The sequence below is a fragment of the Pyxicephalus adspersus genome, chromosome 5 (genome assembly GCF_032062135.1).
Source record: "Pyxicephalus adspersus chromosome 5, UCB_Pads_2.0, whole genome shotgun sequence".
Lineage (NCBI taxonomy): Eukaryota > Metazoa > Chordata > Amphibia > Anura > Pyxicephalidae > Pyxicephalus > Pyxicephalus adspersus.
In genome coordinates this window covers 127,386,939-127,401,247 of record NC_092862.1, presented here as the reverse complement: position 1 = coordinate 127,401,247, position 14,309 = coordinate 127,386,939, and the positions used below count along the sequence as shown (strand labels likewise).

At 42.3% G+C, this 14,309-nt stretch overlaps 1 protein-coding gene across 1 annotated transcript in view; it reads right to left on the bottom strand.

Moving 5' to 3' along the window:
- The window catches only part of KIF5B (kinesin family member 5B), a 44,920-nt gene extending 30,899 nt beyond the window's left edge, over nt 1-14,021 (bottom strand). Inside the window, exon 1 of the mRNA XM_072412660.1 lies at nt 13,707-14,021. Within this exon, the coding sequence (XP_072268761.1) occupies nt 13,707-13,832 (126 nt within the window). The 5' untranslated portion in view covers nt 13,833-14,021. The remainder of the gene's footprint in view (nt 1-13,706) is intronic.
- Between the last annotated feature and the right edge of the window lie 288 nt (nt 14,022-14,309).

Below are 14,309 nucleotides of genomic sequence, written 5' to 3'. Positions count from 1 at the left end.
GAAAACCTAGGTGAAGCTAGGATACCTGGCATTTTACACAGCTATAAAGGGCAAGCTCAGTGTTCTTGAAAAAGTACATTGCAAACAGAGCGGCACTGTGGCTCAGTGGTTAGTGCCCTGGACTTTGCGGTGCTGGGACCTAGGATCGAATCCCAGCCAGGAAACTATCTGCATTGAGATTGCAGGTTCTCCCCATGTCTGCGTGGGTTTCCTCCAGGTTCACCGATTTTCTCTCACATTCCAAAAACATGCAGTTAGGTTAATTGGCGTCCACTGAAAAATTGACCTTAGACTGTATTAATGACATATGACTTTGGTACGGACATTAGATTGTGAGCCTCTTTGAGGGACAACTAGTGATAGGACTATGGACTTTGTACAGAGCTGCATAATATGTTGGATCTATATAAATATTGTGTGTAATAATATTCCTATTAATACAGGGACACAATCAAATGATTACTTAAAGAAAAAGTAAACTAAAAACTAAAAGTGCCTAAAAAAAATAAAATAAATAAAAACACACTTCCCCTCAATCCCGCACAGCAGTTGATCGGTCCCGGAGGTGTCTTCTATCGGGTCCCGCGTCGTCTCAGTATCAGTCCCAGAGCCAGTGTGCCAGGCGGCGCCATCTTCGCCTCTTCTTCCTACGTCACCCAATGCAGGTGTGAGATCGGGTGACGTAGTTCGGAAAAAAACTTGCAACTTTTTCTCTTTTCACAAAAAGGCTACTTCTGTGCATACCCGAGATGCTCAGGCATGTGCAGGAGCACCCAAGAGCCTCCCGGGATGCCTGACAAGGTATCCTGGGGGACTCTGCGCTCCTATTCATTCTCGACCAGGGTTTTAAAAAAAAAAGTGTGTTGCACTTAAGAAAAACCCAAACAAACAGAATTTTTACCTTACATAAAAAGGGTTTTCTACCCTTTTATGTAAAGTGACACTTCTGAGTTTAGCTACGCTTTAAGTATAAAGTGTTGGAGCAAACCATAATATTCCAAAACATAAGTAGCCTGGTAAAACTCTGCCATCGTCCCTGTGAGCCTTTCTTTTAAAAGATTGCTTAGTCAGGAGCTTGAAGAAACAGAAAACTTTCTAGCTACAGAACACACCCTCACCTTAAGTAAAATGTCATAATGTAACAGGGCGTACTGACGTTTTAACTGTACTAAAACATTAATTGAACCTCTGACAACTGGCATCCCCTTGAAATAGAAACTGGTTGCTCTAAAAAAGCAGAGCCAATCAGAGCCGTATTTATAGGACGTAGGAAATAGACGCAGACACAGGAAACAAAGAACGGTCTATTCCAGAACATAGGAAGGGCAATCAGTAGGAGCTGTAAAATGATCAGAAAACAACATGTGTTTGTTCTGATACAGCGAAAGAATTCAATTTGCTTTGTTTAACCAGATTCTTGTGCTTTCCTTTTAAAGGGGATCTCCCCCAAAATCAGCCATAAATGAAAAGTAAAAAGTTCATGTCTTGCATGCCTAAGATGTTACTGAGGTATTTGCTTCTTTCAGAGAACATCCAAGAATTTAGATATATAATAGAAAAAAAGAAGATGGTAGAAAATTACCAAAAAGTCCATTTAGTCTGCCTCAAAATGTAAAAAATTAAGCATATACAAACAGGAACTGCAGGGGATAGTGCTATGGTTACACTGGAGAATGTTTTTGATGTAGTTAGACTTTCCATATGATTTTGCTATATAAATAAAGCAGTGGGATAATGTAATGCAAGCACGCATGCATGGGAGCTACATCATCCAGTGCTCCCTGCCAGCCCCTTTTAGCTGGGTACACCACCTGGCACTTTTCAGAGTTTCAGAAGAGTTGGCTCACGATACAAGGTTTGCCACCCACCTACAGGTTCTTCCCAGCCAGGTTAAAAAAAATATCTGGGTTGAACGCAGTCATCACTTGCAACTCAATGACCAATTGGAAAAGTCATCACATGGCGCCGCCTTCTTCCTTTTCTTCTTCCCAGAGATGATCTTGACCCACCTTGACTGCCTGTGCTAAGATGATGTAACCCCTGCGCAGGTTCAGAAGTTTGTTTATCCCGGCACACACAAGGGAAACTGGGATTGCTGGGTGTTCCTGGTAAGCAAAGCCGATATTGCCCATGTGCAGCTCAGCTTTATCGCCGAAAAACCGCAGTGACCAGACGGGTAAGACAATATTGCATGATCACCTGTCCCTTTCGGAAATATTAACCCAAATGATCAAGTCCAACTTTAGTTCCATTTTAAAAGATGCTGCAGAGAGGATGACAACCGCCGTCACCGAGACCATAACACCGGAGGAGGGCAAACTGGGCCAAATCTGCCACAAAGTTAAGCTGTGTACACACGTCCAATAATTGTTATTGGAAAGGATTCTTTCCAACGACAAAAGAATGCACGTTGCATGTGTTGTACATACAACACAGTTCTGTTATATGGAAAGGGTAGAATGACGAAGCGGCACCCTGCTGTGCCCTCCCTTTCACTTTTATTAAAATCACGCATCGTCCATAGATCCACCAGGACGGATTCATGCACGAGCGCTCTACATTATCAGCCCTGAGGCAATTATCGGATGAAAATCATCTGATGTCTGTACATAGCCTTAGAGAATGCCTATGGCAATTGTTCAAATGACACCCTTAACATTCACAATGAACTGGCCTGTCAATGGTGTGCACACTTTTAGGTGTTTCTAGTGTGACCAGTGTTAGATTATAACTTTTTAGAATTACTTGGAACTCTACAAAGTAAGTATAGTCTTATCAATCTTTTAGATGTAAATCCTAATAATGCTTTATCATTTTAAAAGTGTGGCATACAGCTATGCCACATTGCTACGACATGCTACTGCATATCACAATGCAAGACAGACTTGGTTGACCTGAAGCACATGGCACTTCCTGTGCGCTCATTATCTTATCTCACCAGTAATTAGGAGAGTAAAAGTAATTACACTGATTGAGCTCCAAAGAATGGAGCTGGAGCCAGTGTGCACACTCTTGGCTACACCACCAGCTAAATCCTATTAGCAGTGGTATCCTCTTTTACATGAGACATTTTTATGTTTATCGCAGAGAATCTTTTAAGTACAGACAGAACTATTTCCAGCATTTTGTCTAAGATTTTGTATGACAATGCCAAAATAGAATTTTGCTCTTAAGTCTCTCTATGTAGCTATAGCAGAAAAATCTTGGGACAGCATCACATTATTTGGTTGTAAGTAGGTCATCTCTCATTTCATCAAAGTCATTACAATCTTAGAGAACACATGATATAAAAAACTCTTCTTTTGTAACTTTTATTGTGGTTTTAGCCACATATCAACGAATTTTAAATTCCAATGCGATCGACTGGTCCAATATAAATGCTGGCTGTCAATTATAAATCAATCACACAGCAATTAATGACTAGAAATTCTTTACTATGATCTCTTTAAAATGCAAATCAATCACCATATTTTCAGTTGATTAGTTTCCCCAATTAAGATGAGAAAATATGTGTGCATGGTCAACAATCTTGCCACAGAAAAATCTAAATGAGGGGTCTAAGAACCCACCAGATAATTGTATGATCAGGGCTGACCTAATTTTGGTGATTCCCTGTGTTTGGAAAGCTAATACTTTTAAAGCTAAATGGTAGTTATTATCATTATTATTACACAGTATTTATATAGCGCCATGATATTAGGCAGCGCTAGGAGATATTTTGTAGCACGCAACTCACAAATATATGGAATACCAACTGTGTCCATTGTTGCCTGGATGCTTTTCCGCTGCCCTGCAGGGCTGTTTGACGCTAACCTTTTATCTGGGGAAGCCCTACATACTTTAAGGATTGTCTATGTTTGAGTCTCATTTTTATCCTGAAGAAGCAGACACAGTCCATGCAAAACGCATCAATGTTTACTGAGACCACGTTTGGACACTTTGTTTTACTTTGAGCACTTTGATTTTATAAATGCATATATGTATGTTTTAATTATATATGTATTGTTAATAAAGTTTATTCCCTTGTTTTTTTTTTTTTTTTAAATACAAATTAAGTTATATACCCATCCAGAGTATGTGCCTAAAAAAGTCCCAAAAAAAAAATTTTTTTTGCACTTTAAGAATGAAAATATTTGACCTGAATGATCCAAGGTTTTTTTGGGTATTCAGAAATAATTAATGATCCATGGCTTGCTGATTTTAAAAGCTTGGTTGATCAAAATAAAACAAAAAAATAGACCGGGAAATGGTCTGTCTAAGTCAGTGGACCACGGACCAAATACATGCCAAGTCTAGTAATCACATATCTAAATTTTGAATGAGAATATTCACAACAAAACAAAGGTTTTGGAATCATTCAGAAATGTTCCTCTTCTTCACCTTTTCGGATGATGCAAATGCCATAATATAAAGTTATGATACACACCCCAAAGAGGTATGTCCATAAGTCCCATGACTCAGGAAATGACAGATGGTGAAGCAAGGAGTATTTAGGCTGAAGCTGAACTAAAAAAAAAAGTGCTACTCATTTAGTAAAACAATGTGTATGGTTTTTAGGTGATCATGTGTTAAAGCCCCCACCCCCCAAGGGCTGAAGACAGAAGAAGCCCAAAAAGTTAAAGCAGCGACTATCCGCACATACTGGAAGAGAAGTCAGCTCCTGTATACAGAATAGGTTTGGGCTGCAAGATCCTAGCCACGCTTGAAGAAATAAAACCAGGCCCGGCCACAAAGCAAAGTGTCTGCTCCTCATCGGTAATAGGTAACAGGCAGACAAGCTCAGGTTTATTTTATTGTCCAGATTCAAAAACATGAGCCTAATTGTATTAAAAGTAAATTCTGTTTCTAACAAAATAGAGATAAAACATTATACGGTTATATCAGTCTGCCTGCCTAATCTAGGATCTGGAACAGAGACTTCCATACACCGCTCTCTGAAGAACTCCCATAAATGAAGTGACAGCAGTTCTCTTCTGCACATTGTCTACATTGGATGTACCCGGCCTGTCCTAATCAGAGGAAAACCCCAATTTCAGAACAGAATCCTATAGCACAATCACATGCAAAGAGTAGTAACTATGAGCAAGTATGTTTTGTTTCTTTAAAGTGGAATCACAGTCTGGGATAAAACTCCTACTGCCCGAAACACAATTGCCCTATCTCACAAGATGGTAGCAGTGAGAGCAGCCATATTGCATGGCTATGTCATATCGTGTTCAGAGGGAGAGCTGTGCATATTAAAAATAAAGCATTTTTAGTCTTTTTATCTTCCTGGTTTGTTTGCACTGCAATTATAAATGTATCTTCTCTCTGTATACCAATACATTCTGCTTTTAGCAAGATTATATTCTGACACAGCTTCAGCCTCCCGATGATAATGAAATGAAGAGAGTTCAACACTTTTTTCATGTTCCTAGATTAATGGTGAAGAACAGAGAAAAATTTTGACTATGGTTCTACTCTAACCAATTGCGGACTTTGGACAAGCTACACACACACACCACAAAAACCTAATGGTACAATATGTGTGTCGTCCATCCTATCCTTCTGCTCCCTCACCTCCCCTTCACATTTTCAAATAGACATCTGGAACTTGTGATGCAGTGTTCATATACAATGTTCGGAGGGGAGATTAAAAAATAAAAATCAACAGTTACTTGTGTATTATGTATTTTCTTTGTTTTAATTTTCTCTAAATCAAAAGGACAAAGCTCCCATCAGCATGAAGTGTCAATGAAAAATGTACAAGGAAAAAAAAAAAAAAACTTTGGCCCTGGCAGCACTAGGTCTCAGGTTTTAAGCTCAGCCAGGACACCATATGCATGGAATTTGCAGGTTCTTACTGTATTTGCATGGGTTTCCTCCAGTTACTCCAAATTTCCTCCCAATTTCCAAAAACATGCAATTAGGTTAACTGGCTTCCTCCAAAATTGACCTTTAACTTATATTAAAGACATATGACTGAGGTAGGGATATTAGATTGTGAGCCCCTGTGAGGGGCAGCTAGTGATATGACTATGGACTTTGTAATATGTGTAATATGTCGGCACTAAAAAGAAATACTAGATAATAATATACACCTGACCCTTTTCCCCATAGCTATTATTTTCCTGCAGTTTGTTCATTTGGGTTTTTTTTTCCTAACCAATATTTAAACTTTGATTCCAAATTGTTTCTGGATTGCACTGAAGTGCACAATTCAAGGGTACAAAAACCCTTTGAATTGTAAATTATTCTGCAATTCTTTGCACTGACTGATTAATGCCATTTTAAACAACACATTATAAACAACTAAATTCAGACTTTTTATGTTCAATTTCAGCTTTTCTTCACCCCCTCAATGACTTAACTTTGTCCCCAATCTCCATTGAGGTTCCGTGCCAGCATTCCTCATAGGGCAGCAGATGGGTGACACTGAAGTACTCCTTACCCAGAAATGATGGGTATTCCCTTTGCTCCCAGTAGCCAAATAAAGAAGCAGAAAAGCAAATGTGAAGGCGAGTATTTAAAGCAAACCTGTTCCTTTGCCCAGGATGGTTTGCTTTAAGTAGCATTAATTATGCTGAGCCAGTGTCATTGCCATGAAGGTAACATTTAGAGAACTATCTGCCCTTAAAGCCCAATTCGATTTTTATAAATTATTTTCAATAATCCATGCCCACCTACTTCGATATACATCCATTACTTTTTTCTTTGTATTTTCTTAGTTCTGGTTCTCTCTCTGCCTCCTTCCTTAGCCACCACCTTCTTTCTGGTTGAATGACAACCAGCATTGTTCAGTCTCTTCCTGCAAGCCCTGGATGTCAAAAACACAGCCCCTGCTCATCAGGTGACGGGGTAATTACACTTAATGTTGTTCAATGAAGTGTTCCTTTAATGCTGCATGTCCCATTTTGGAAAATACAGGACGCAGGACAGGCTATGTCCCTTCTGCAATAATCCACTTTACCTGCCTGTTAGCACCAGGGAGCTCTGAAGGAAGCTAAGCTGTGCATGCGCAGCTCAGCAGTGGCTGCAAGAGAAACCCAGGAAATCCAGGTGGCATGTGCTTGGAATGAATGAACAGGAAAAATTACCCTGGCTTGCCCAATCAAGATGACTAAAGATCACAAGGAAGGTTATAAAAAAAAAAAAAAAAAAAATTGCCCTGTGATGGAACAAAGTTAGGCAAGTAGTGTGGGGTTAGTTCGGCTTTAGGAGTATTAAAAAACCGAAAACACAAATGTAATAATACATTGAATATTTTGCAACTTGGAAGAGGTGGTGGCCTTCTTTTAGTAATCTTGCCAGTAGCACTTCCTATTCTAGAGTGCCAGGACTACAAAACACCTCCCACTGTGCTCCATAGGGGCACAGTGGGAGGACTACAAAACAGGCAGGAGTACAAACACCTCCCACTGTGCTCCATAGAGGTTTTGTAGCCCTTGACGTGAAACTTAATCAGTGTGGCTCGTCTATCGGCGTTACAGTGCCAGACGCCGCCAATTTCCTTCTCTTTTCCTTTTCTGAAAGATCTTATGGCAGCCAAAGCTGATGCTGCACATGGTCAGCTCAGCTTTGGCTTCAGCAACTCATAGTGATTAGGCAGGAAAGATGCATTATTGAAGAGGGAACATTGTTTGTCTCTTTCAGCAATAATGATCTGCCTGATCATGCAAACCTAAAAGTGGAACTTTAGTACCACACTTTAAGATAACTGAAAGCAAAGAACTGATAAGTTATTAGTTTTTTTTTTTTTATAATATTGATATAGCAAAAACTTTTTTAATTGTATATTAAAAAAAACACATTGTATACACATTGTACACTGTAAATTTAAAAACATTTTTGGGTTAATAATAATACCTTCAGGTCAAACCTCCCCAAAATGGCAGGCACCTAGGGTAAAGGTAAAGAGGTAAATGTCAGCAATGGCTGCCTTGTATTTTGCTCAGCACAGGTTCCCTTTAAATCCTCCCCTCCAGCATCATAATGATTAATAAGGTCCCCGGTACAAGGAGTTTTGACGAGCGGCTCTACAAGAACCAGCAGGATGAGTGGGATGACTAACAAAGCACACCCAGCTACCACAGCTCAGCCATCTGAAGCGCGCAGTGAGAAATAAAGAGGGAGTATCAAATCCCACAGGTGACACCGGCTATTCACAGCCTCAAACAATAACAATGAAGTAATCCATCAAGCTTCTCAAAGGAGAAGACAACTATACAAGATTATATATACCAGACATGCCCGATTTAAAGGCTTGGCAACACTAAATGAAATCTTTTAGATTTTACAGTTAAAGGAATTAATAAAAGGATTATCCTGTGCAGTGCAGACTAAAGATGTGGCTGAATGTTTCCTGCGATCAACAATTTTGGAAGTTTTTCTATACGAGCCCGACAAACTTTTACAGATCTGAAATGCGAGCTGCATTGTGATATTTTATATAACTATTTAATAGAACTTAGAGATTTTTACTTAAAAAGCTCAAATGCATGAACATCTGGACTCCGCGGGCCCAGACTGCTGTGACTTTGCCAGATCAGGCACAATCTGTTCCTCCTAAGAGCAGACAATCTCCTTTATGGCTGCGAGGAGAGGAAGATAAAGAATTTGTCTGCTGACTGAGGAGAAACTCTTCTTTTGTTTTCATCTAATAAATTATCAAGATATAAAAGCTCTGATTATGTAGGTCCAAGAAAGAAACGTTTGTATTGCTATGAACTAAGTGGCCTTAAAGTGACTCCACCACTGAGTCATTTACAGAAAAAGACCTGACAAGTAGAGAGAGAGGAACTGGAGAAGGAGACAAAAGAGAGAGGAACTGCAATATTTGCCTTTCTGATAATCTTAATAAGAAATTTCATCTCTCCAACATAAAGGTGCACAAGGACCCCACAGCAAAGTGGATACGAGAAAGATTATTTAAAGCAAAACTAAAGTTACACTTTTTAAAACTCCCCAATCGAGCCGGTCATTATTGCAGAAATGGACAGGGGATGTCCCTTCTGCAATAATTCCTCTTACCTGCACGATTGCTCTGGGTCTCTGTCGAAATAAAGTGAGCTACACATGTGCAGTGACATCTTTGATTGCCATCATACCCAGGCCTCCTCTGAGCAGGGAATCATTGCCTGGACCAGTATTTTTCCCAGAATTTTTTTCTAAGTTGGGTGGGAAGGAGCTGTAGGTGGGTGGTGTCCCCCATATTGTGACCCAACTTTTCAACTGCCTCTCAAAAACAGCCGGGTGGTTACTGATAAGTGCTGGGTGCTGTGCCCGGCTCAAAAGGACTGAGGAGAACACTGCTGGCCAATCAAGATGACCAATATTAGTCTCCAGGAAGAAAAGAAAGAAGATGACTAATGTACAGCGCTGTGTAATATGTTGGCACTATATAAATACTGTCTAATAAAGATGTCACTGCCCTGCGAGGGACCAGGGACAGGTGAGTAAAGTGGGTTTATTTCTGACCTAATATTAGCTAACATTACATTCCACACAAATACTTTATATCTAATTCTAGACATATACTGATTCATAGGTACATGTAAATACCACGTGAATGATCAATATCTCACAGATCTGTGGTTACCACTGTTCACCTAATGACCAGTCCCATTCATTGCCACAAAAACCTAACCACCAATAGTGGGGAGGGCTCAAGTTATATTTTTAGTGGTCAGAGTAGTGGGTGCGGCAAAGAACAAGAATTCCCAACTAGATAATGATCAAAAATGCGCTATAGCAGGGGTCGGCAAACTGTGGACTTTAGGCCAGATCCGGTCTAGCTGGTAGTTTGTTCCAGCCTAAAGCTGTCTGACAACCCGCGGCTCCAGAGCCGCGAAATGCAGGAGCTCCGGAGCCGCCTCCTTGCTGTTGCTCCCCTATTTACCTCGGCCGGCGTTGATATTCCGCCGCTGCAGGAAATAGGGAACACTCCATGAAGGTAAATCTCTCGCCTCCGCAATGCATAAAGAGGAGAGGGATTTCACTGCAGGGGGTGTTCCCTGTTGGTGGGCCGGACTCTGGCATAGTGTACTCCTGCCCACCCCATAAATGGCCTAGTAGCCATAAAAGTTTGCCGACCCATGCCCCAAAAGTTTGTATCAGATTAAATGTGTATAAGGAACCGAATGTATTTTCTAATAAAACAACAACCAATGAGTGGCTAGACAAGTAGATAAAAGGGAAAAAAGCCTAAAAGACTATTGACCTTCTTCAAATGTAGGGTCATGACATGACTATGGTCTTTGTAAAGCGTTGCCCAATAAGTTGGTGCAATATATAAATACTGTGTAATATTTATAATGATGATGAACATCTTAATGACCAGACATGTTAGCAGGTTATGTATGATGCAAGCCCGACCCTCTTTTCTTAGATGTCACTAAACAGAACCGAATATAGATTGCAACGTCTTACTTTGTGCATACTTTAGATTTAAGCAACGTACCATATGATATTTCCAATGCAATACCTGGCTGATATCGGCCCGTAATCAGTGCTGCAGAATATCATGGCGTCTTTAGTGACTTGAACCTGAAGTCATCTAATCTGCTACTCCACACCTATCGTCACAGGATGCTACAGATATACTCAGAATTCAGACACCGCAATGTGTTTACCAGGAGATGGCCGATTCTAGGTTTCAGCCACAGCAAAAGGTTGGATCTCTGTGAAGACAAAGTCATGGCTGGCGGCTCGGTCAATGAGCCAATCTGTGTCAGTGTGTTGCATACAGATTCTTCCATGGATCCCTGTGATCCAATAGAAAATTAAAGCATGTGAAATGTATACGTGCTTCCCAGTTTAGGACAGGAAAAAGCTGAGAATGTCATAAAAAAAAAACAAGAGCACAATTCTCCTACAGCTATGTGTACTCAAAGGATTTTTGCTGATCCAGAGGAACGAGCGAGAGTTGTACACACATCGCCATCCTGTTCTATGGAGAGGACAAGCAAGCGGAACCCCGATGTGCTCGCTCACATAAAAATGGATAGATGTCATTCCCAGTCGTTTATTGACCCACTGTGGGGAAGTAATGAATGGCATTGGGTGACTGATGTATGTCAGATTTTCAACCTAGTCATATCTCACGTGTGTATGCAGCCTAATAGAACAAACATTTCACATTTTTGCCATCTAGAGAAAATAATTGATAAAATTTTGCCCCAGCTGATTTTATTTTTTTGCATTGACATTGTCCTATGAAAAAATCAGCCCTGTAAATAATAAAGTGAAAATATACAGCGTTCCTAAAACACTTATTCTATAGATTAAGCACGGCATTCTGCCAAATAAAAATATTCATGTATAATTCGTCCCGATTTTAGGATACAGCAAGGGGGGAACACTGAGCCAAGACTCAGCCTACTAACAATAGAGGAGACACCAAATCAGCAAAAAGGACGACATCTGCAGGGAGAGTGAACGCAGGCCCCGGGCGGATACATATTAGTTCCCATTCCCAATTTATTGACTATAAATACAGAATGTGTTTCCACCTTTAAAATTCAAGTCTCTTGCACAAGATCACATGAATCACAGCTTCCTTGCAAAACAAAGATATACGATTATCTATTGCACTCCAAAGTACAACCAGCCTTGATTAATAGACAGCAGACCGCACATCCTAAGGAGAATCATACGTCTCCTGGGACAACACTAAACCTAATCAATTGTCTACCCAAGCTTGTTACAGACCACTCAATGCTGTATATTCTATCAGTCCAGTAAATCATATTAGAAATGACAAGGGAGCAAAAAGTTCTGCGTACATATATACAACCATACAAAGTTTGTATGATGAATTACTTGACCCATGACTGTGTTCAAACCAGAATTTTGGTGGGTGGCAGCCCTGTATTGTGAGCCAACTCTTCAGTAACAACCCAACAACAGCCGGGTCATTCCTGAAAAGTGCCAGGTGGTACGCCCAGCTAAAAGGGACTGGGGAGAACACTGCATGAAATCACCCAGTCTGATGGGACTTTGAGTGTATGAAAAGAAAAAAAGGAAATAGGAATTGCTTCCGCCAACATTGTATTGTATTCACCCCTTTTTTATTTAAGGACCTCTCACCAAGACAAAAAGAGAGGGGAAGTCAAATATTATGAGCTGCCATCAGAGCTATGAGAAGGGAAATTTCTCCAGGTGGACACTTTTGTTCCAGAGAGCTGCCTTGGATAAAGTTTTGTTTACTTTGGCGAGATTTGCCCTAACTTCCTGTTGTCATTAACAGGAAACAAAGGAAAAATTTCCAAGTGTCAGAAAAAACCTGATAAGGTCATTACCTTTCCTGCATAAAGTTTGTTTGGCTGGACACAGACTTTAGCTTGCCCTGCCCAGTAAGTAGGTATAATACAATGGCACAGTATGACAGTGTAAAGGCATCAAGTAATCATATGATTCCAACAAGTTACAGCTCAGCAGAGATCATTTTGCACAAGCCCTGGAACACTAGAGAGCGGCCAGAATTATTAAGGAAGACAGAGTCCTTTATTTTGGCAGGATACCAACAGCCCTAGACAAAATTAAATCAGAGTGTTTGTTGTGGCTGGTACCAATGGTGCACTGCCAACTGTGGCATCAGAAATGGAAACTATCATAGAACTGGTAACACGAGGCTGGCAAAACCCCACAGTCATCAGATTCAATAGACACATGAACTTGGAGAACCCCCGAGGGGCATCACATCGTCAGATTTCACATGTCACACCACCACCAATGCAATTCAAGATTTCTGGTGGAATCATCAGCTGCCAGGAGAGGTTTATATGAAATGGACATGCTGCCCCTACCATGGCAGATAACCCAGGATGAATGTCAATGTCAAGGTTGTCGTAGTACAAACTAAAATGGGCAGAGGGCACTGGAAGTATGCAGGTGGCATCAGGGGAACTTAACTGGAAGGTACCCAGGAAATGTCAGGGGAACACGGGGCAGCCAATTATTGTAGAGCTGGAAGGTATCCCTGGGGTAAGGTGGGAAGGGCTGGCATGTATTCCTATTGTTGCGGGGGAAGGCTGGCAGGTAACTTATCAGGGTTGGGGGAGAGGCGGAGCTGGTAAGGTACCCCCAGGGTGTGTGCGTGGGGGGGAGGGGCTGGCATGTACCCTTGGTGTTGGGTGTTAGGTACCCCTACTGTCAAGGGGCAGGACCAGTGATGTAGGGCGTGATAGGTAACTGGGGTATCGGGGGGGGGGGGGGGGTAGAAGGCATCCCCTGTGCTGGAGGAGGAAGTACCCCCTGGTATTAAGGGGGGGCACAGGGCTGGAAGGGGGCCCCTGGTATTAAGGGGGGGCACAGGGCTGGAAGGGGGCCCCTGGTATTAAGGGGGGCAGAAGGCTGGAGGGGGCTCCTGGTATCAGGGGGATGGCACAGGGTTAGAGGAGGCCCCTGGTATTGGGGGGCACAGGGCTGGAAGGAGGCCCCTGGTATTGAGGGGGGGTACAGGGCTGGAAGGGGGCTCCTGGTATCAGGGGGATGGCACAGGGTTGGAGGGGGCCCTTGTATTAAGGGGGGGCCCTGGTATTAGGGGCATGACACAGGGTTGGAGGGGGCCCCTGGTATCAGGGGGGTGGCACAGGGCTGGAGGGCACCCAGTGACAGGGCTTGGCCTGGTCGGTATCCCATGGGAGGAGTACCGGGGAGAGGCTCGGGCACGGTGACACTTGTCAGTCAGCAGACACGAGGCTGCAGTTCCGGGTCCCCTCACTCACCGCGATCACCACAGTGTCTTCATTCTGGAACTTGGCCACATACTTGTCTCCTCTCATCACCTCCGAATCATTCAAAGGCCTGAAGCGGCACATCACTTTAATGCTGCACTCCGCTGGGTCCGCCATCTTGCTCGGTCTCTCTCCTCCTTGCTGTGACCGGCAACAATTAGACAGCTGGCGGCGGCCGGGAACCTTTACAACACAGTGAATGGACGAGCACCGGCGCCGCCAATCTCAGTGGGCGGAGGGAAGCAGCTCACTTCCCATCCAATATGGCAGCCATGGCGGAGGCCGGCGATGACGAACCCCACTCCTCCCCTCCTGGCGGCGCTGGAGTGGCGGTGACGTCACCCTCATCCACCACACAGAGGACTCCCTCAGCTCACTGCACATGCGCGAAACTCCAGCTAGGGCTGGCGCGCCTGAGAGGGGCGGAGACTTCATTGCCAATGCTAGAGGTAAAAATAAAAAATAAAAAATGTCTCCTTATTGTACTTCCGCTTTCTGCTATGGACGCCATTTTTATGGAGACCAAGACTATATGAAGCCAAACACAAAAATGTAAAATAATTCACTTTACCAGGCCTTAGCTGTAATAGTTAT